Source organism: Chiloscyllium punctatum, chromosome 40, assembly GCF_047496795.1.
Source record: "Chiloscyllium punctatum isolate Juve2018m chromosome 40, sChiPun1.3, whole genome shotgun sequence".
Classification (NCBI taxonomy): Eukaryota; Metazoa; Chordata; class Chondrichthyes; order Orectolobiformes; family Hemiscylliidae; genus Chiloscyllium; species Chiloscyllium punctatum.
Window position 1 is genome coordinate 64,150,097 of NC_092778.1, and position 23,127 is coordinate 64,173,223.

The 23,127-nt window shown below is 39.3% G+C and overlaps 1 protein-coding gene across 4 annotated transcripts in view; it reads right to left on the reverse strand.

Annotated features, from left to right (window-relative positions):
• snx29 (sorting nexin 29) overlaps nt 1-23,127 on the reverse strand; it is a 491,480-nt gene that overhangs the window by 125,783 nt on the left and 342,570 nt on the right. For 3 of the 4 annotated variants that reach the window (XM_072560128.1, XM_072560127.1, XM_072560130.1), the window contains one exon: nt 20,094-20,175. The exons of the other annotated variant lie outside the window; for it this stretch is intronic. In XM_072560128.1, coding sequence (XP_072416229.1) covers nt 20,094-20,175 — 82 coding nt within the window. The remainder of the gene's footprint in view (nt 1-20,093; nt 20,176-23,127) is intronic. 4 annotated transcript variants of the gene reach the window in all.

Consider the following 23,127-nt stretch of genomic DNA (forward strand, 5'->3'; position numbering starts at 1 on the left):
AACCAAAAGCATCTGCTGCTGTCTCTTACACCGCAACAAGTGCAAAACCAGCGTCCACAAGTCCTCTCTCATCTCAGTCCTCAGCCCCAAAGGATCCTTTCACATCTGACAGAAATTTACCAGTACTTCCACACACATCATATACTGTATCCTTTGCACCTGACGTAGTCTCCTCTACATTAAGGAGACAGGAGGCCAACTTGCGGATCGTTTCAGAGAACTTCTTTGGGACACCCGCACCAACCAACCCCACTGCCCAGTGGCTGAACACTTTAACTCCCCCTCCCACTCCACCAAGGAAATGCAGGTCCTGGGCCTCCTCCAACGTCAAACCCTAACCACCTGACACCTGAAGGAAGAAAGGCAAAAGTGAAAACTGCAGATGCTGGAGTGCAGAGTCAAGATTAGAGTTGTGATGAAAAAGCACAGCAGGTCCCTGTTTCCTGGTGAAAGGCTTTTGCCTGAAACATTGATTTTCCTTCTCCTCGGATGCTGCCTGGCCTGGAAGAAGAAAGCCTCATCTTCCGCCTTGGGACCCCGCAACACGGATCAATGTGGATTTTACCAGTTTCCTCACTGCCCCTCCCCCCACCTTATCCTAGTCCCAGGCCTCCAACACGGCACTGTCCTCTTGACCTGTCCATCTTCCTTTCCACCTATTCTCTCTCTCCTTTACCTTCCTCTCCGGTCTATCAATTTCACCTCCACCTTCATCTGCCAATCACATTCCCAGCTACCTTCACCCCAGCCCCAACCCCCTTCCATTTATCTGTCTGTCCCCTTGGCCCACAAGCCTCATTGCTGATGAAGGGCTTCTCCTGCTTCTTGGATGCTACCTGACCTGCTGTGCTTTTCCAGCACCACACTCTCGTCTCAAGATGTGTCCAATGTTCGTTTCTTATACTGTGTTGTTCTCCAGAGTTCTGTAACTGAAAAATCCTTAAGCTGAATTTGTATAGAATTTTCTGTTTTGGGAAGTTTCTGACGTGACATTATTGATGATTATTTAGATCCATCCTTTCTAAGCATTGATTACACTTCTGGAGTAATCAAGTCTTTTGCTTGCCTTCTTATCAGAGGCAGGTTCCCCGTTCCTTGTTACATTCAGCCTTTTCTAGAATTAACCCTTTTAGCTCAGGACATACCCTCTCCAGGCAATCTTAATTTCCCATTTGTCATAAGGCAGCAGTTTATCGAGCAGTTTTACCTCCTCTCTCTCCCAGAAATCAACATGTTTATGGTTAATGGGGATAGTTAATTAGCACGTTGCTTTTAACTCCTTTAGAACAATTTCTCCTTGTCCCTTTCATCTCAGGCAGCAGTTCATTCACAAAGTGTATGAAATAACCCCACCAGGCCTGGTGTCTCATCATCAAGTCACCTTTTATTTACACATGAACAGTGCTCAACTATAATACTATCTTGTATAGTTCATGCACTTGAATGTCAGTATCTCTGACATGCATCCTTTTTATGTCAGCCAGAGCTCCCTGATTGTACCAGATTAACAGCCCCAATGAGTGAACTCATATTTTATGAGGTCCAGCTTGCTGACCGCATTACAATCACTGCAGAGTTATTGCTGATTCTTTCAATCCTTGAACTGTTATTAAAGTGTCCAAGTTTACATTATCACACCAGCATTTTAATACTTTATGAAAACTGCAAACAAGCCACTGATGGCAATGGCTTGTTACCTGTTCTGAATTGCTGCAATTCTCCCTTTAAGAGCAGACCAGATATTAAATTTACACTGTATTGTTACTGCATCCTTTCATGGTCAACAGATGCAAAAAAGCCACATCAAATCAATGTAGGATTTTTCATTATTATCTAAATAGATTTTGGATTTTTTTGGTCAAAAAAGGTACATTTATACAATAAAAACATAAATTATATATGATGACAAATAATTTATTGAATTAATGAAACGAATAGCTATCAACAAAAAAGGTTGAGTTTAGTCAACTGCCTAGTGGAAATATTCATCTTAGCATAATTGTTTGTTCAAGTTACATGCATTAAATATTTCTGATCTTATTATTTCAATGTGGATAACAGTCAGTTTGCAAATCCTGCATTAGATTCGTTGGCAAATTTCAACAATAAATACTTTCTATTGAATGATGAAACACAGACTCAGTAAGATATCCTAACAGTTGAGACTCAATATAAGATAACCATGGCATTTACCTCCAGTTAGATTACGAATAGATAACCATTTGGCTTCTTTATGGCATACAATCACAGCTCTGCCATAAGCTTTTAATTAGTGGAACCTACCAAATGGAAATAAAGTAGCAATTAGGAGCTAGAGTCCATGACTGCAGTCACTGGTAACTCCAAATGGGCTTTCTAATACTGATTAACTAAATGTAAAAATAATGTTAGCTCTCTGAATCAGTAACGAAGTAAGCCTCATTTGAGAAACTACGCCCACCCCCCCTATCAATATTGTTTCTTTGAGGTACAACAATACTAAAACCTTCAGATGTGTAGAATAAATGACTTATCAGAAAGCAGTGTGAGGAAATTAATAGTAACAACAGCGGACTAATCAGCCCTTACAAGCCTGTTCTGCCAAATATCAGATCATTGCTAATCTGCATCTCAACTTCTTTCACCACCTTTTGGTCAATATCTTTTCATACTTTTATCAATAAAAATTTGTTGCTGTCAGTTTTGAGAATTTTAATTGGTCAGCATCCAAGTCTTTTGGGGCCAAAATGAGCCATTTCCATTCTCTTGTATGAAGAAGTGCCTCTCCACTACATTCCAGGTCAAGTTTTCATGTTAAGATTATACCTTTTCATTTAGATTCCTCCAGCAGAAGAAACAGCTGCTCTGAATCTATGTTTGAATTAGCTCATACAGATTACCTTCGCCTTTGAAATGCAAGGGAACAGAAGTTGAGTTTATGCAGCCTCACACACAATTTATTCCTAAAAACCTTTCCAAACTTAATACATCTTTCCAGATGGGATGGCTAAGGCTGGAAGAACTGTAACATCACTGATTCTCTCCTTTATTTCCAGATCCCTTGAGACTAAAGCAAATAGTCAATTTTTTTTGGTTATTTTTGTATCTCTGCATGAGCTCTGAGGACAAAAATTCTATACCACAACCATTGTTCCTAGTCTCTCACCATTAAGAAAATAACAAAAAAAATCTCCGAAGAACTGCATATGCTGGTAATCAAAAAGAAAAATCAGAAATTGCTGGAGAAGCTTAGCAGGTTTGGCAGCATCTGTGGAGGGAAAGCAGAGTTAATATTTAGGGTCCATTGACCCATCTTCAGAACAGCAAATACTACAATTTGACTTTCTTGGATCCAAAGTGGATAATCTCACACCTCCCTACAGTACTTCCCTACCACAACTTTCCACTGGATCAATCAGTTTCTTGTCCTTTGTTACTACCTGTTCCTATTTGTGTAATTTACTGTCTTCTAACATGGTGTTATCCACAAATACTGAAATAAAACACTCTGTTCCTTTTTTTGTATTTTATATATACATTTACATACTCTAAAAGAGTTCAGAAAAAATTTGCAAACATGTTGCCAGAGTTTGAGGGTTTGAGCTATGGGGAGAGGCTGAATTGGCTAGGGTTGTTTTCCTTGGAGCGTTGGAAGCTGAGAGGCAATCTTATAGAGGTTCACAAAATCACGAGGGACATGGATCGGGTAAACAGACAAGGTCTTTTTCCCGGAGTAGGGGAGTCCAAAACTAGAGGATTAGGGTGAGGGGGGACCTAAAGGCCAACCTTTGCACGCAGAGGAATGAGCTGCCAGAGGAAGTGGTGGAGGCTGGTACAATTACAACATTTAAAGGTCACCTGGAGGGGTATATGAATAAAAAGGGTTTAGAGGGATATGGGCAAAATGCTGGGAAATGGGACTAGAGCAATTTAGGATATGTGGTTAGCATGGATGAGTTGGATGGAAGGCTCTACTTCTATGCTTACAACTCTATAACTCTATATGCTGAAATGCCAAGACCTCAGTACAGATGCTAACAACCAGAGTTCAACCTTATTCTTATGCCCAACTTGAAAAAGTACTAGTCTGGCATCTCATGGTTATCATTGTACTATACATTCTAGCACGTTCACATCCCCTGTTAAAATACTTCCAATTGCGATAGCTTAACCATGGCATTTAATAGGTTAGCAGTAACTATGCCTCAAAATTGCCACTGTTTCAATAAACTGATGATCTAATGATAAAATCACAATTAAAGTACAAGTATTTAATATCAATTTCTCCTGCATTATTATTAAACTGGATAGAAACTATCTCACTTACCTATGTCAAAATCACAGCAGGGTGAGCAATTATTACACACCACAGGACTAATGATTTTCCTAGTCAAATATATGCAATGTAACTTAACTCAACTTGCAATGTAACTAGAAAACAAAGAACTATCTCGTGATAACTGAAACTCAACCTTGATTATGATTATCATTTACATGCTTTAAAACAAAGCCAGGCCCAAATTCTAAACAGCAGATATTTGTCATTTGCTGTTCACTTATGTGCATATGACAGTGTAATTCCAGTTCACATATTCCATAACAGATTAATTGGAAGTAGATCAAAACTTTACTTATTTTAATAGATGGAAATAGCTCATAAAGTTATTATATTTGGAAGGGAAAAAGAGGAATATCCTGATGTTAGAGAGGGCTGTCATCCTCTGACTTCACTGAAATAAGCCACAAATGTCCAACTGAAAACTATCCAGTGAGTTTTGTGAGAACATTTTTACAGAACAAAAATGCTTCATAAACAACAGTGTGGCTGAGTTGCACGTTATTACCTTTTGATGTGGGTGTTTGTGACTAGGTCAGCATTTGTTGTCCATTTCTCATATTCTTGAAAAGATATATATATTTTTTCAAGGTTGCTTTGTTGACTGCTTTCTTAAACTCAGACATCTTACATAGGATTTTCCAGGCTACTGCAGCTTGTGGAAATGCATGAAAAGTGCACAAGATATGGGCTGTCCACAGAGCAAAACTGACACACTTATATTAATAAATTTGTTTGAGGAGGTAACAAGCAGGATTGATAAAGAGGACCAATAGATGTAATATATTTGGATTTCCAAGAAGTGTTTGATAAGGTACTACACATAAGGTTACCTAATAAGATGAGAACCAATAGTGCTGGAGGTAGTATATTAGCATGGACAGAGGATTAGCTAACTCATAGAAGACACAGTTGGGACAAATGGGGCTTTCTCAAGATGGCAACCTGTAACTAGTGGATTGCCAGCTTTGGCAGCACTCTGATAGTTTAGGTTTAAGAGGTTTTGGACTACATAATCCAAAAGTATTATTCACTGGTCTACCCTGGAATACAAAGCTCTGTTCGTTGCTTTTAAAATTCTCTTTATGAACTTTTTTCTGCTTCACGGAAAGAACAGGGCATCAACACAAAGAAAAACATAAGGCTCTGCATTTTGATAAGACATCATATCATTGCCTCGGGCAGAGAAGTTTTCCAAATAACTGGATACAACATGAAGTCGAAAGTAACAGAGGAATGTGTATCTTTGTAATGTACTGTCTAATACAGATGCAGAGCACATCTGGAAGAAGTTGACTGATCTCAAGAAATGGAATACAATAAGGATGGGGCATCTCAACAATGCAACTCCTTTCATGCACTTCTTGAAATTATACTGTCTTCATTCCTCTCTTCTTCAGAGCTGTTAATTCTCATAGGAGAAAGAAGTTAACTGCTTGAAGCTACCAATTTTTAATGCCACTCTAAGTTCATGACATTTTGTCCTCGCACCAGTCCTTTTCTGGTACTAGATTCATGACTATCACTTTTCATTATTTTTCTTAGAACCACACAATAATGAAGGAGGCTAATAGCTCATTGTGGTTGTCTTTGCTACAGCTATCTGAGCATTATGCAACTCCATTGCACTTTTTCCATAATCCTGAATCTTTATTCCTTTCAAGTATTTCTCCAAATTTTTAAATGATTATATTTGTTTCCATAATCTTATCAGGTAATGCATTCAAGGTCACAGCAGCACACTGCATAAATAAAGTTCCTCATGTCAACTTTCATCTTTTCGTCAATCACCTTAAATCTTAAGTGCATCAGTCAGTGAGGTTACCACCAAAGGAAACAGTTTTTTCATATTTAATCCATCAAAACCATTTGTGATTTTGAACACCTCATCAAATTTAATTTTCTAAGCTTTAGCAAGTACAAATCCAGCTTCTCCAGCCTCTCCACATAACGAAGAACTCTTATCTCTGATACCATTAGAATAAATCTCTTTGTACTTTCTCCAGGGTCTTGATGCCCTTCGTTCTGCCAAAACTGAACTGCAGCTCAGGCCAAAGAAATGTTTCACAAAGGCACAATGTAGCTTTCCATTCTTTTGCATTCTATCAATAAAGTTAGGGACCCCAAGATGCACAGGGGACAATTTGGAGATGACACAAAACTCAGAATCATTGTAAACAGTGAGGAGAACAATACAGAACTTCAAAAGGACAGAAACAAGTTGATGGACTGGGCAGATAAGTGGCAGGTGAAGTTCAGTGCGGAGTGCTCTGTGATACATTTTGGTAAGAAGAACACAGATGATATAAAATAAAGCGTACAAATCTTCAGGGTGCACGGGAACAGAGGCATCTGGTGTATATGTGCACAGATCATTAAAAACAAAAAGAGCATTTAGTGAAACAAAAAGCATCCTGGGCTTTATCAATTGAGGCCATAATATACAATAGCAAGAAGTGATACTGAACTTGCACAAGGCACTTGCTGGACCTCAGCTGGAGTATTATGCACAGTTCTGGGCTCCACAGAATAGGAAACATTTGTATGCATTGGAGAGTACACATTGGATAATGGCGCTAATTTGGAAAGCTGGAGCAGACATAATGGGCCAGACTTTGGATTAGTGGTGCTGGAAGAGCACAGCAGTTCAGGCAGCATCCAAGAAACAGCAAAATCGACGTTTTGGGCAAAAGTCCTTCATCAGGAATAAAGGCAGAGAGCCTGAAGCGTGGAGAGATAAGCTAGAGGAAGGTAGGGGTGGGGAGAAAGTAGCATGAAGCACAATAGGTGAGTTGGGGAGGGGATGAAGGTGATAGGTTAGGGAGGAGGGTGGAGTGGATAGGTGGAAAAAAAGATAGGCAGGTAGGACAAGTCATGGGGACAGTGCTGAGCTGGATATTTGGAACTAGGGTGAGGTGGGGGAAGGGAAAATGAGAAAACTATTGAAGTCCACATTGATGCCCTGGGGTTGAAGTGTTCCAAGGCCGAAGATGAGGCGTTCTTCCTCCAGGCGTCTGGTGGTGAGGGAGCGGCGGTGAAGGAGGCTCAGGACCTCCATGTCCTCGGCAGAATGGAAGGGGGAGTTGAAATGTTGGGCAACAGGGTGGTGTGGTTGATTGGTGCAAGTGTCCCGGAGATGTTCCCTAAAGCGCTCTGCTAGGAGGCGTCCAGTCTCCCCAATGTAAAGGAGACCGCATCGGGAGCAACGGATGCAATAAATGATATTAGTGGATGTGCAGGTAAAACTTTGATGGATGTGGAAGGCTCTTTTAGGGCCTTGGATGGAGGTGAGGGAGGAGGTTTGGGCGCAGGTTTTGCAGTTCCTGCGGTGGCAGGGGAAGATGCCAGGATGGGAGGGTGGGTTGTAGGGGGGCATGGACCTGACCAGGTAGTCACGGAGAGAACGGTCTTTGCGGAAATATATCCCTGGTGGTGGGGTCTTTTTGGAGGTGGTGGAAATGTCTGTCAAAATGTATCACTCCACTCTTCACTTTATTAAAATTCATTTGCTACTGTCAAGCCATTTTACCAGTCTGTCTGTGTGTCCTCTTGAAATTGGTACAAAACCTGGCACTGCAGTAAGCAATGTATCAGACAGTCATAGACACATACAGCATGGAAACAGACCCTTCGGTCCAACTCGTCCATGCCGACCAGATATCCCAACACAATCTAGTCCCAGCTGCCAGCACCCAGCCCATATCCTTCCAAACCGTTCCTATTCATATTCTGGATTAGTGGTGCTGGAAGAGCACAGCAGTTCAGGCAGCATCCAAGGAGCTTCGAAATCTGGTTTCCAGCATCTGCAGTCAATGTTTTTACCTTCCTATACATATACCCATCCAAATGCCTCTTAAATGTTGCAATTGTACCAGCCTCCACCACTTCCTCTGGCAACTCATTACATACATGTACCACCCTCTGTGTGAAAAAGGTGCCCCTTAGGTCTCTTTTATATCTTTCCCCCTTCACCCTAAACCTATGCCCTCTAGTTCTGGACTCCCCCATCCCAGGGAAAAGACTTTGCCTATTTACCCTATCCATGCCCCTCATAATTTTGTAAACCTCTATAAGGTCACCCCTTAGCCTCCGACGCTCCAGGGAAAACAGCCCCAGCCTGTTCAACCCCTTACTGACGTCCATATAGATCACATCTACCACTCTGCCCTCATCAATCCTCTTTGTTACTTCTTCAAAAAACTCAATCAAGTTTGTAAGACATGATTTCCCACGCACAAAGCCATGCTGACTATCCCCAATCAGTTCTTGCCTTTCCAAATACATGTACATCCTGTCTCTCAGGATTCCCTCCAACAATTTGCCCACCACTGAGGTCAGGCTCACTGGTCTATAGTTCCCTGGCTTGTCTTTACCGCCCTTCATAATCAGTGGCACCACGTTTGCCAACCTCCAGTCTTCCGGCACCTCACCTGTGACTATCGATGATACAAATATCTCAGCAAGAGGCCCAGCAATCACTTCTCTAGCTTCCCACAGAGTACTAGGGTACACCTGATCAGGTCCTGGAGATTTATCCACCTTTACCTGTTTCAAGACATCTAGCACTTCCTCCTCTATAATCTGGACATTTTGCAAGATGTCACCATCTATTTCCCTACAGTCTATGTCTTCCATATCCTTTTCCACAGTAAATACTGATGCAAAATATTCATTTAGTATCTCCCTCATTTTCTGTGGCTCCACACAAAGGCCGCCTTGTTGATCTTTGAGGGGCCTTATTCTCTCCCTAGTTACCCTTTTGTCCTTAATATCCAAAGGTAAAAACCCTTTGGATTCTCCTTAATTCTATTTGCCAAAGCTATCTCATGTCCCCATTTTGCCCTCCTGATTTCCCTCTTAAGTATACTCCTATTTTCTTTATATTCTTCTAAGGATTCACTTGATCTATCCTGTCTATACCTGACATATGCTTCCTTCTTTTTCTTAACCAAACCCTTAACTTCTTTAGTTATCCAGCATTCCCTATACCTACCAGCCTTTCCTTTCACCCTGACAGGAATATACTTTCTCTGGATTTTTGTTATCTCATTTCTGAAGGCTTCCCATTTTCCAGCTGTCTCTTTACCTGCGAACATCTGCCTCCAATCAGCTTTCGAAAGTTCTTGCCTAATACTGTCAAAATTGGCCTTTTTCCAATTTAGAACTTCAACTTTTAGATCTGGTCTATCCTTTTCCATCACTATTTTAAAATTAATAGAATTATGGTCGCTGGCCCCAAAGTGCTCCCCCACTGACACCTCAGTCACCTGCCCTGCCTTATTTCCCAAGAGTAGGTAAAGTTTTGCACCTTCTCTAGTAGGTACATCCACATATTGAATCAGAAAATTGTCTTGTACACACTTAAGAAATACACCAGCTCCTCAGCCATGCATTCATCTGCTCTATCCTCCTATTCCTGCCCTCACTAGCTCGTAGCACTGGGAGTAATCCAGATATTACTACCCTTGAGGACCTCCTTTTTAAATTTCTGCCTAACTCTCTGTAATCTCCCTTCGGAGTCTCAACCTTTTCCTTTCCAATGTCGTTGGTTCCAATGTGGACAATGACCTCCTGCTGGCCCCTCTCCCCCGTGAGAACATTCTGCACCCTCTCTGAGACATCCTTGATCCTGGCACCAGGGAAACAACACACCATTCTGCTTTTTCTCTGCCGGCCACAGAAATGTCTGTCTGTACCTCTGACTACAGAATCCCCTAACACAATTGACCTCTTGGAAGCCGACGTACCCCTCGATGCATTAGAGCCCGTCTCAATACCAGAAACTTGGCTGTTCGTGCTACATTCCCCAGAGAATCCATTACCCCGCCCCCCCCCCAACATTTTCCAAAACAGCATATCTGTTTGAAATGGGTATATCCATAAAAGACTCCTGCCCTAGGTGCTGACCTCTCTCACCCTTCCTGGAATTAACCCATCTATGTGACTGTATCTGAGACTTCCCCCCCTTCCTATAACTGCCATCCATCACATACTGTTACTGTTGCAAATTCCGCATCGCTTCTATCTCTCTCTCCAACCAATCCACTCGTTCTGATAAGATTCGCATCCAACAGCATTTATGGCAGATATAATCTGCAGTAACCCTGAAACTCTCTTTAAACTCCCACATCTGACAAGAAGTACATATCACTGCAAAGGCCATTTTTGCTCCTTCACAATCTACAGACCCAGAAAATAACACTGTCTTATTCCTCTACAAACACTACCGCAGGTCAAATTAATAGCTATGGCCTATATTTTAAGTTTAATCAAGAGACTTATCTCCAAAAACATATAATCAAGAAAGAATCCACTATACTCACTACTGCAGCCTTTCTCTTGGACAGACTTAAAACAACAATTAATTTATCTGATTCTGTGCTGTGAACTTCGCCCAACAGTTCCTCCAAGATTAGTTGTGAATTTCACTGTTTGTTAATTTTCCCAGATGGACTCTGATGTCCAGCGATACACAAATTCAAACAGCAAAGGCAGTAACTGTGCAGGCTCTCTCTCTCTCTCTCTCTCTCTCTCTCTCCTGCACTGTTCTCACCATGTGCTTCCTTTGTCTGCTCTTCTTCCTTTTAAACTGCTGTTGTTTTGACTTTTTTTTTCCAAGGTTCCAAAACAATGCAACAGCATACAAAACAGTAATTGCTGCTCCTGGAATTCGAGGAAATCACCTGCAACACCTAAAATACCTCAAAAAAAAGGAGCAGCTCTTACAGCCAGAAATTTTTCCCATCCTCCGTCTTGGATTACCATATGTGTTTAACCTTTTAATGGCATTTCATTATAGCACAGTACCTTTGATCATGGATGGTGGCACAGGATTTAAAGGGATGAAGCTGTGTAAAACAGAATTAGCTGGAGCTAATTCATTCTACAAGTAGCACCTTTTCTTGACACCATTCCGAAAGTAATTTTACTAGATTGCTTTCCCATCAATGCAACTCTCATCACAGTGTTTCCAACACTGGTAAAACTTCACATCAACAAGGGGCTTCAAACTCAAGTATCCTCGGCACACAACTGACTGACTCACCAACAGGCAATTCTGGCTCATTCATTTCCAATTCTGCATTGCTTTGATTTCCAGTCCAAAGACACAAACTATTTCAGATCACCTGAAGGATAAAAGCAATCTTATGCCTTTTCTTCCATGATTTTTTTAATTTACCTCACAGTCCCATCCTCTTCCTCTCATATTCCAAATTCTAAAATCAAAATCACCCTGTTACCCGCCTGCCCTTTATTTTCCTCTTGCTATAAGCTCTGACGTATTCTGCTACCTATCGATTCTAACGACACCTCTGGATAATTTCCTTACAGCTCTCCCTCACCCTTTAAAATTAATCTTGTCTATGAGATCTACATCCTTCTCTATTGATCCCTTACGCTTCAATTCTTGTTCTTGTTACAGGATACAATATAAGTAGAGGGTTTATCTAATATCCTCTGCTGTGAAATCCTTTTACAAACATTTGGACTTTCAGACTCAACTGTACCAGCTCCCTGAGACATCCTCTCATCCTCCCTCCTCCATGATCATGAAACATCTAAAACTTCTCTGCTTCTCTCTTTCATTAATTTCCACATCCACTATCTCCATCTACATAAGTTTACTAGATCCAAACTCATCAAATTTAAAAATTCTCCATGATCCTCCAGAGCCTTTTCCCTCTCAATGACTGCAAGCCCCTCCATTTCAAAGCTCTTCTCAACTGCCATAAGAAACTTTAGCCCTACCCCGCTTTGCTAAAACTTGCCACCTCTTTCTCCATCTTAATGACCCTTTGATCTTTTACTTATAAATTCAGTGTCCAATATATCGTCCCTCACTAGCACTGAAAAAGGAGCAGCGCTCCGAAACCTTGTGTCTTCAAACAAATCTGTTGGGCTATAACCCAGTGTTGTGTGATTTTTGACCTATGCCCTCTAGCTTTGTCCATCCTTTCTGTTTTGGAATTCTGTACCTTTTTCACATTTGGAAAGAGGGGATGAATTTTGGAGTTTGGATTCCAACAAAGTGGAATGTGGGTTTTGGTTACTTTGGAGAAGGGTAGTCAAAGAGTTCTTCCACTACATAGTGACTAATCCAACACTGCTCAGAAAGCATGTTGCTGAGGCCTTTGTGATACACAATGGAAAATTGATAGCACTTTAGAGATTAACAACAAATGGCCAAACATTGAAGGCCATTAGCTTGTTCTCAGTTCAGAATCATTAAAGATTGATTTTAGATTAGAAAACACAGAGCATGAAGATTTTTAGGGCAGTTCAGAGGAGAATTGACTGGTATCAGAAGTAACCACAATTTCTTTTCTTATAGGACTATAAGACAGTTCAGGAAAAACACAGTCAGCTCACTAGAAAAGCTTAGTTTGTGCAACTTCTAAACCAGGTAGGTTTGGTTAGAAATCTGAAGGTTTTTAGCACTGAGAAAGCTACGCTCTCAGAGTTGCAGAAAAGTCCACATTGGCAGTTTTAGAAAAAGCTCATCAAATCATCTCCACAATCCACAGCGAAGAAAATGCTAGAAGTCAATCAAATTGAATCTGCAGAAGTAACAGAGTCATTGAGCACGTAAACAGAATCTTCAGTCCAACTCGTCTGCGCCAACCAGATATCAATTCAGTCTGTTTCACCAGCATTTGGCCCATATCCCTCTATACCCTTCCTACTTACATACCCATCCAGATGCCTTTTAAATGTTGCAGTTGTACCAGCCTCCAGCACCTCCTCTGGCAGCTCATTCTATACACAGACCAACCTCTGCATGCAAAAATTGTCCCTTGGGTGACTTTTAGATCTTTCTTCTCTCACCTTAAACCTATGCTCTCTTGCTTTGGACTCCCCCACCCTGGGGAAAAAAGACCTTGGCTATCCATTTCCCTCATGATTCTATAAACCACGGTAAGGTCACCCCTCAGCCTCCAACACACCAGGGAAAATAGCCCCCATCCTGTTCAGCTTCTCCCGACAGCTGCCACCCTCCAATCTTGGCAACATCCTTGTAAATCTTTTCTGAGCCCTTTCAAGTTTAACAACATAGCTTTGGCAAATTAATTAAAAGTGACCTCAATAATGTCCTGTACAGCTGCAACATGATCTCCCAACTCCTATACTCAATCCACTGACCAATAAAGGCAAGTTGCAAGATGTAGTGCAATTTTTCTGGATTGAATTTCTATGAATTGATGGTAAAAGGAAATAGTTTGAAAAACTTGCTTTGCTGTGTGTTTGAAGATTTGTGAAGTGTCTTTATATCTAAGTAGATTGTTTCTATCTTTTGTGAAATAAATGTCTATTGTTAAAGAAACTCAGCAACCTCATCTGACTATGTTGCAGTGACTGATCAACTTGTTCACAACAAATATGGTAAAAATATGATCTATCACACTGATTTCATTCTGCGGTCTTACTTATCCAGCAGTACCATAAGCTGGGCTCATAACGGAGAAATAAAAGATAATGAAAATTCTAGTTTATTGCTATTGAAACATTATATATCAAATTGGTGTGCTCCTGCTTCCTATATCAAACAATGGGAAATGCGTTGGGCACAGTTAAATGTTTTATTTAATAGATTGCAATCCTACCTACCCCCAAATACTCTCACCCCTTTGGAATGCTTCAGCAAGATGCATCATTATTGACTGAAGTAGCATCTGTAAGTCCATATTCAGATGAAAAAATGTCTTGTACAGTCACTAGTGTAGACAGTTGCACTGCCATGAAGTGAGAGTTAGACTCTGAAGAAAGAAGGTGACAGGAAGATAACATCTTTTGAAATGTGGGTGTGGTGGACAATACTCAGTATCAGCTGGATATACAGGAAGATTGAGAGCAGAAGTTCAAAAATCAAAAAATCTTCCTGACTATAGTTGGAGAAAGAGAGATAGAAAACACGGTCATTAGAAATGAAGACCCAACGCCCTTCACCTGACAATAATTCAAAGAGAAATTGAGGGCAAAAGCAGCAGAGGCAGAAGAAAGAGCAGATCGCTAGATAACATTGAGACATGGACTATGGGGATCTTGAGGAAAGCCAGAAACAGATTAAGAAGATACTAATGGCCCCACAAAAGCTATGAAGAAAACAAGCAAACAAACATGAACTGCTCCCAGTACTCTGATTAAATACTTTTCTGCACAATTTCTTGGTATGTCTTTTACTCATTTCTATAGCCTTACTTTTAAAACATGTCAGCTTAAATCACTAATGTTTTTTTTCTATATTCTGAGACAACAGGAGTTGAACTGAGTATACTATACATTCTCCAGTGAATATCATATCACAACATATCTTAATTGTTCAATTTTGGCTGTCCCAAGTAAAAACAGCAAAACAAATCCCAAAAAGCTAAGAATCAGTTCACTGGAGATTTGGTCTGCAAGTGGAAACTGTTCTTCGGTAACTTACAAAAGAATTAATGTTTTGAAAAATGCTTAGCTGAAGTAAAAACTCACCTCCACAAAAGAAACAGTATAATGGGAAAAAAAAATCAATATCACAAATTTCAGAGGTGCCACATAGCACAATCCATATGATTGTATCTTAAATTCAGTTATGCTTGAGGTTTTGCACAAATGCTGATAATTTTCAGACAACCAAGGCAGAATACACCAAAAGTTGAACCTCTCCACACACAGACAGCAACTAATTACTCACACAATAACAATTAGCGGCCACATAAGTTACTTTAATTTTGAGCAGCCCCGTCCAAGTAACGAAGCTCTTTGAATTTTGCTCAGAATCATCTAAGCATAGCACTTTATAAAGTCAGATCTGCACCTTCAAACAGTAGTTAATATATACAAGGAAAAGAAACTTTGACTGCAACCCTACCGCAGAGACATTAACTGAAGACCACAGACTTCCAACACTAATCTGCAATCACTGAATCCAAATTTAGTACAACACATTTCCTCAGAAGCTAGATTCTGAAAAAACAAATATGTTGTCTTTTCCAATCACTAAAGTGAGTTTCTTTCAGCAGATGCTGCTTACATATGGTTGCCGCACGTTCTAGTCAACACTTAAAATGGTTCATAACGTTGTTGCACTTTTTTTCTTTGTGTATGACTTTAAGAACAGAAGATGTCATCACAGTTATAATGTCAATTCCCCTACGTCCAATGTTCTGCTGATGACCAAGTGTAATTCCAAGATGTTGCCTGTAAATGTGAGTACGGACAAGATGTTATTATAAGCTCCTCAGTTTGGTCAAGGTTATTGTAGTTAACAGGCAGGTAAGATTTGAGGTGTCTTTTGTACATCAGGTGGCTATTCCGGTCATGTACAGTCCATATTTTATTGAGGATTGTCAACATGCTCCAGGGGCAAATTGATAATTAAGAAGTTAGGTCAGAAACAACATGTTTATGTGGGAAGGTGTTTTTGACCCAAGCTGTCATCCAGGTTTCATCATTGTTATAGTGTTGCAGTTGTTCAATTCATGTCCAGAGGGTGTTTCATAGAGTTTTGTTGCATTGGAAAGTGGCTATGAGCGACGTAACCATGTAAATTAGTTTGGATGGAGGTGAAGAGACAGAAATAGAGAGTATACATGAGTCATGTAGTGAAATATTGTGTTGTTTGAAAGAAAAGGTAGGTTTAGGACAATTATCTTTATTCAAAGAACTCTTGCATAAGAAATCACAGACCTCAAATAAATAATTTTTCTCACAGCATGGTGTATTTTTGTTGATTTATTGTGTTCCAACTCATGACAGTATATTACCCTCAGTCAACAGTTTATGCCACAAAGTTCTGCAAAACAGAATCATTTGCTAATCAAGGGTAAATCATCAAAAATGAAGTAAAAGTGCACATCACAAACTCGATGTTTCATACATTTAGCTAAATGATGAAAGAGTGTAATCATAATCCAAATACAATGGCAAAGCTTGTTTGGAGGGGATTTTGATGGCAAACTGTTAATAGTTACTCTCTAAAACTGACCATGACTTTAGGATCTAGCACAAATTAGTGCAAGAATTCTTAAGTTGGATTCTGCTACTCACTGCTCCTCCAGGCTGCACTCCAGACACCATGCTTCCTCACTCCATATGGCAAAAACTTAATCTTTCTTCTTGCACAACTATGTTGGAAAACTCATTAAATATCACAGATTGTTTAATGAGCATTCTTAATGGCATTCTTAGTGACAACCACTGTTAAATAATGTATCGGATATGAAAAATAATATTTTATTTTTGGATTATCATTAAAGATCCCATTAAGATTAAGTAGTTAGCTTTTTTTTAAACTAAGTTATTTTCAAAAACAATTATTAAAGATTTTTAACATTTCAGCTTCTACAGTCACCCTATTGTATGGCCTACTTTTTTTTATTTTGCTATTTGCAAAATGCTTAACACATGATTTGAATAGCTGAGTGAATTCGTTAAGGCTGCTTGGAAAGCTTAATGACAACAAAACTTCTCCAGATAGTAAGTTTCCATTAAAGATTACTGTAATTCACTGTATGTTGGGTGCAGGTCAGATTCTCACCAAGGAGATTGCTGTTTTCTCAACAAGACTTTGTTCAAAGTCAGCAGCAAGGACCTTTACTTTGCTGTTGACTGCAAATCCTAGGGGAGTATAACAATTGTAAACAAATACTGAGCATAACTAAAGTGTTGATATAAGTACCCTTTCAAATCCTGAACCAAAGTGAATGCAGGCTGACCTTTCAAATACATATTGCAAAGATGACACAGGACTTGACTCATTGGCCAATGTCATGTGTCACATCAATTGCTTAGTTGGTGCTTAAACTATACTTGAATTAGGTAGTAAGATCACATGAATCCTGAATAACATTTAACTGTGAAAGTAGACAACACACCAAGCATTACAAATATTCACAACAAAGGAAAATTTGGAAGGGTAAAACTGTAAAATCAGTGATTCTGATAAGACTTAATACTGAGGGCTTTGAGATAGTTTAAAAACTAAGTAAAAGCATTCAACCATGTTTTTTCCAGAGGGGATGTCACAGAGGTTCACCAGAATAATTCATGGAATGGTGAGACTGTCACATGAGGGGAGGTTGAGGAAACTTTATTTGTTGGTCTGCATCCTTCAGAGTTCAGTAGAATAAAACATGATATAACATTATTAAAGAGCAGATGTAGAAAGAATGTTTCTCTTGGTTAGAGAGTGTAGAACCAGGGGACACAGCCTCAGAATAATGGAGAAGGCCATTTGGGACTGAGAGGAGAGGATAAAGAACCTTTGGTATTCTCTGCCTCATGAGGTTGTGGAGGCTCCGTTTTTGAGACTAGTCAAGGTAGAGATTGATAGATTTCTAGATAAAAATTACATGAAGAAATTTGGGAAGAAATTTGGGAAGAGTGTGGAAAAATGACTTTGAGATGGATGAGCAGCCATGATCTAGAATAACTCTAGGCCTGATTGGCCTACCCCTACTCCTATATTCCTATTGCATCAATTCAAGAATTCACTCGATGAGGCAGCCTCTTTATTCATAAAAAAATGTGGATGTAACCCAACTTAAACAAAGTTAACCTTCATGTAAGACTACAGTTGGGCTTGCCCATTGGCGTATTATGAAAGAACATTGCATGTTTTGCTGAGCTGTCAACTTACCAGCAGATTTTGAATTTTCTTCTCATGAGTTTTTTTTGTCCATTAACATTGATGATCAGAAAATTGCATCAACACATCTGCAAGGCTTCATTGATGTGGTCTGCAAAGCATGGACCCAAGAATTTCCAAACTTTGTGAGAAAAAGTGTCACTATTATGTCAAGTTTACCACTATTTTTGCAATTACTTCCATTATTGATAGGTTTTGCTAAAATCCCACTTCTGAGATACTCAGGGAATAAAGTTTTCTGTTGATATTGATCAGTGTCCCTTGATGAATTTTTCATTCTCTCATCTGAAGAAGCAGAGTATATGAACAGGTAGAGAGTCAAAGCTTCGGTCGTGACCGCAGTCTTGTGAATCAAAATCCATGGTACAGTCACTCAGTTACGTCAGTAAAATATTCGTCAGATCTGAAGTCACATATGACAATCCATGTGGACAACCAACAATACTGTAAACACCAAAATCTCTATTCTATGAAAAAGCAAACATGCACACAAAAAAAATCCATTTTAAAAGATGGCCAATGGGATTGTGTGCACCCTGTCAGAACACAGAAGGCATCTCCCCTCAAGAAAGATGAGAATCAGTAACCAATGATTAAGGACTGCTAACAGACATATAACTTTTAAAAAAGGAACTGGACAAGATAAAGTGTGGTGCTGGAAAAAGCGCAGCAGGTCAGGCAGCATCTGAGGAGCAGGAGAATCGAGGTTTTGGGCAGGACCTTCATTCAGATGAAGGATCCTGTCTGAAATGTTGATTCTCCTGCTCGTCAGATGCTGCCTGACCTACTGTGCTTTTTCCAGCACCACACTCTATCTACTCTGACTCTCCAGCATCTGCAGTCCTCACTATCTCCTAAAAAAGTAACTAAACTAACAAAACCAAATCTAAAAGTAAAATTAGCAGAAATACCTGTTTACAGAGATAGAATTGTCTGAAGATATATACGCATTTATTGATCATTCAGTCCAATTACGTGAACTGGTTACCAACAAATTTCAGTTTTCTGTATACCACAGGTGAGACCACATGAGAATATTAGCCAATTATATTTGGAACAGACCAGTTCAGTGCTGTTCACCCAAGAAACAGTCTTATGTGTACAGTTTCTGCTAGTCTGAAGTGAGATAAGAAATCACCTACTGTCCTAGTTATTGTAGCGGACAGTGAGGATTGTTGGCTCATTAAAATATTATCAATGAGGATTTATGCTAAGTTCACATTTTAACAAAAATATATAATTCACTCACAAACATCCAGGGAACAACAATGCTGAAAAGCAGCAAACAGATTAGATAAATGTTAGAGGAATAATTTGATAAAGGTATTGAGAAATTAGATTCATACACATAGGTCCAATAGCCAGCACCATCAATGATAAGATGGGCTGAATAGCATGTTTCTGTATCAAAGTTTATATAATTTTATAATTTCCAGCACCAACATATTGGACAAAGCCCAGAAAGTGTCACTCATGTCTCTGAGCTCTAAGTTACTGAACAACTTCACAGTGGTGAAATTGCTTCCCAGAAACTGAAGATATGGCAGGTGAACATGAGTCAAGGTCTAAAAAATGCTATGAGCAAAATTATATAGATAATAGCAAAACCTTCACTCAGCACCAAAGCACAACAGTTTAAAATGTTCCAATGTGTTTACAATTAAGAGCTATGGAAAAGAAACAGAATTGTTTCTATAAAATTGGAGGCATTAGCTAGAAAAAGATAAACAAACTCCAGATGTCACATTGTTTCCTGTATTCCTGAAGCTAGAATGGCAAGTGGACAGCAGCAAATCAAGGGTGGTGGAGGAGATGTCAATATCAATAAATACTTGCTATCTTTTTCCTGATTGCAGAAAGTCCTTTCAAAAAAGCTTTCCCACCAGAACATATGCAAAGGAAATTACATATGGTCTGTGGAAGCAGAACCCGAATGAAACAAACTGTTTATCTTACAGCCATTAAAATGCATGCAACTATTTCTGCTAATTCAGACAATTTTTTTAAGGTGGGTGGTCTGTGGGATTAGAAGACGGGCAGTGTGTTAATATGGCATTATGAAAGTCAGGTGCATTTTGCAGATGTTGTCAGTTTGACCAACACACAGTAAAGATACAACATTTCATTGCGTGAAACTTTGACTCATACCTGGTAAACATGAAATGCATTAGCAGCTCGTCCACGTAGAAATACCGTTGGAATCCAAACATTTATCAATGCACAGTGAGCCCTAACACAAACAAAGTGATCCATAGTAAATTTCAAAGGAAAGTGCAAAGTTTACAAAACAAAATTACATACAAAATAATCAAGGGATGTAATTTCATTTAGAGCAATTGAAGACAGCCTCTAAATAATATGTCCAGGATATGTAACATGACAGCTGGCAAGCTGGATCAGCCTCAATAAAGCTTTTCTCACTTCATTTCCAAACTAATCTGCTTACAAAATTTCTAACTTACCATTTTCAGCAAGTAATACAAATGCTGCACATTGCACAGTTGACAATAAAACATTCTGTGAAAATGCAAAAAAGTCAGAGGCCTAAAGAGTGCTAATACTGCTAAAGCATAAGGAATCCACATCACTTGAATTTAAAGATTTGTAAGGAATCAATGAATGAATACAAACATCAGGAGATCTTACAGTTCACAAAGGTGGGACAATTTTAATAGTTCACACATTCATTTGAAACAAAATAAGTGCGCTTGTAGTAGAAATTGCTGTTTGTTTCTCATAACATTTCATTTAAAGCAGCTTGCAGGCATGACATATTCATGATTTCTGAAGAGAAACACTGCCTGATGACATGCCAACTATGCAATTTTTTGGTTGTCTTAAGTGCATCCATTGTTTCCAAATATGTTCAGCACAGTACTCATTGCAAGGAGGATTTCTGCAATTGACAGAAAACCTAACCCTGCTGAGAAAGATAGCCGAGGTAGATGAAGTCAGCATTGTAATCAAATTCGAGAATGTGATGGGTTGTCCTTCTGTCACAGCAGGAATGGAAATGGATTTGAAAAGCAGCTACATCCTTTAGTATGGATATTAACCGTCATGCTGAATAATAGACATCTTCCCACTGTTAATGGAAAACAACTCTGTGATAATGCTTCAGTTAACATTCATTTAATTCAGCTAAAGCTTAAGTATTATATAAATAAAAATTGTTGTACAGCTTTACAGTTGTAAACTCAAACACATTGTTGTAATATTTTCAACCACAGCTCATTATGGTTTTGTCAAAATGGTTTCAATTCCAGGCAATGTGTAATTGCTGCTTCGAGGAATTAAGCATTCTGCTAAGTGACTTTGCCAGTCTGCGCAGGGTACGGCCCAACAAGGTTCATCCTTTTTCCCCACAGGGTCTCAAGGATGCTACATACTGACCACTTCCTGATAGACTAGTGGTCAAAGGTGTTTTCCTTTGCAAATTTCTCCACGAAGGACAGGTCGTACGTAATGGTCCAACTACTTGGAACGTTCCACAGCACTGAGGCCAGTCCCAACCATTTCAACACCAGGGACTGCTTGTTGCCCATCCATGGTTACTCTTGAAAAGGTGGTGGTGAGCTGCATTCATGCAGTCCTTGGGGTGGTTGGTATACACACAGAAGTGGCAGAATGCGAACTCCAGGAATTTGACCCAGGGTAAGGGAAAGAATGGCAATGTATTTCCAAATCCATTTGGGTCTGTGGCCTGGAGGGAAATTGCAGGTGGTGATGTTGCGTGTATCTGTTACCGTTGATAGTATACAATTATTATTCCAGAGCTGGGTGGATTGCTTGGCTACAGTTAGCACTTAGCATCCCAGTAAAACCATGTTTTACCTCATTAAATAGTTATATTTTGGGGGAATTATAGCAGCCGTATTGCAGCCTAAAAAGGAAGCAAGCTGCTGTCAGTTCACTGATATTTAAAGATTGCCATTCAGCAGAGACTTCTATGGAGGTGTAGATAATCAATGACGGCAACTGACTAGATGTTCACTTTTAACAGACATGTAGGACCAGAAGTTGCTGTTGTTCCACAGGGTAGAAAATGCTGATAGTTATGTCATCATTACAAGTGCAAACTCCAGATCTGCAGTGACAATTCAGGTACCAGCAGTCTTGTAATATTTTGCCTTTCCTCTCCACTCCAATCAATGGTTCGAGGAGCAATCAAAGTAGCACCAAAGTAAAATTGAAGGAATTTTTCCTCAAATTTAAAAGAATTTGAAACAATGCAATAAGTAAGAAACAATGAGCACTGAAGCAGCTAGATATTCTGAGAAGTAGATATACTGCATGTGGATTGGAATATGGACATTGAGATAATGCATTAATGTTAATGCAACTCCATAAATAGTGCTACAATGCAATCCAATACAATGTGATGAATACAACCCAATTGAATTGCAGTAACCTATTAGGATGAAAATGATGTGGTGCAATTGAACTGGAGACAAAACTAAATATAATGAGAAAAGCAATGTAATTGGATGAATTGAATACAATTCAATATGCTGAAAAATTATGCAATGTACTTGAGCTAGCGTCTAGTATCGTGAGAAATGATGCAGTGCAGTGATTTTGCAAGAACGCTAAATTGTAAGGGAAATATATTGGACCAAAGGACCAATAAAATGAAAATTAGTGAAAATTGCACACACTAATGTAACTCAACACAATATAATCAAGCTCTTGTAATGAAATTTCATGAGTCACAAGCCACCGAAGCAATTGCAATGCAAATGAAGAGATATATGACAAGTGCCATGAATAAAGATTTTCAATATGAAAGGATGCGAATACAAGATGCAAAATGGACTTCTGACAGGATTTGAAGTGCTGAGCTGAATCAGAAAGAGCTGCAACTGAGAATCAGTACAATGGGGTTCAAATCAAAGCTTTATAACAGATGAGATACAAAGAGAGCTGGAATGCAAATGGAACACACACTCACGTGATCATTACAGACAGACTAATGAGTTTGGCCAGTAACAAGAACTGATAACAAATTAGAATAATACAACATTTTATAAGGTGGCAAATGTGCATTTGTTGCAAACTAATTTATAGACAATCCAATGGGGGGGAGAGAAAAGATTTGCAGGTTAAGTACTACTGTTTAATTAGTCAAAAGTATTCTGCTACTGGATTTGTGAATTAATTTATTACTTCTCAAAGATACAAA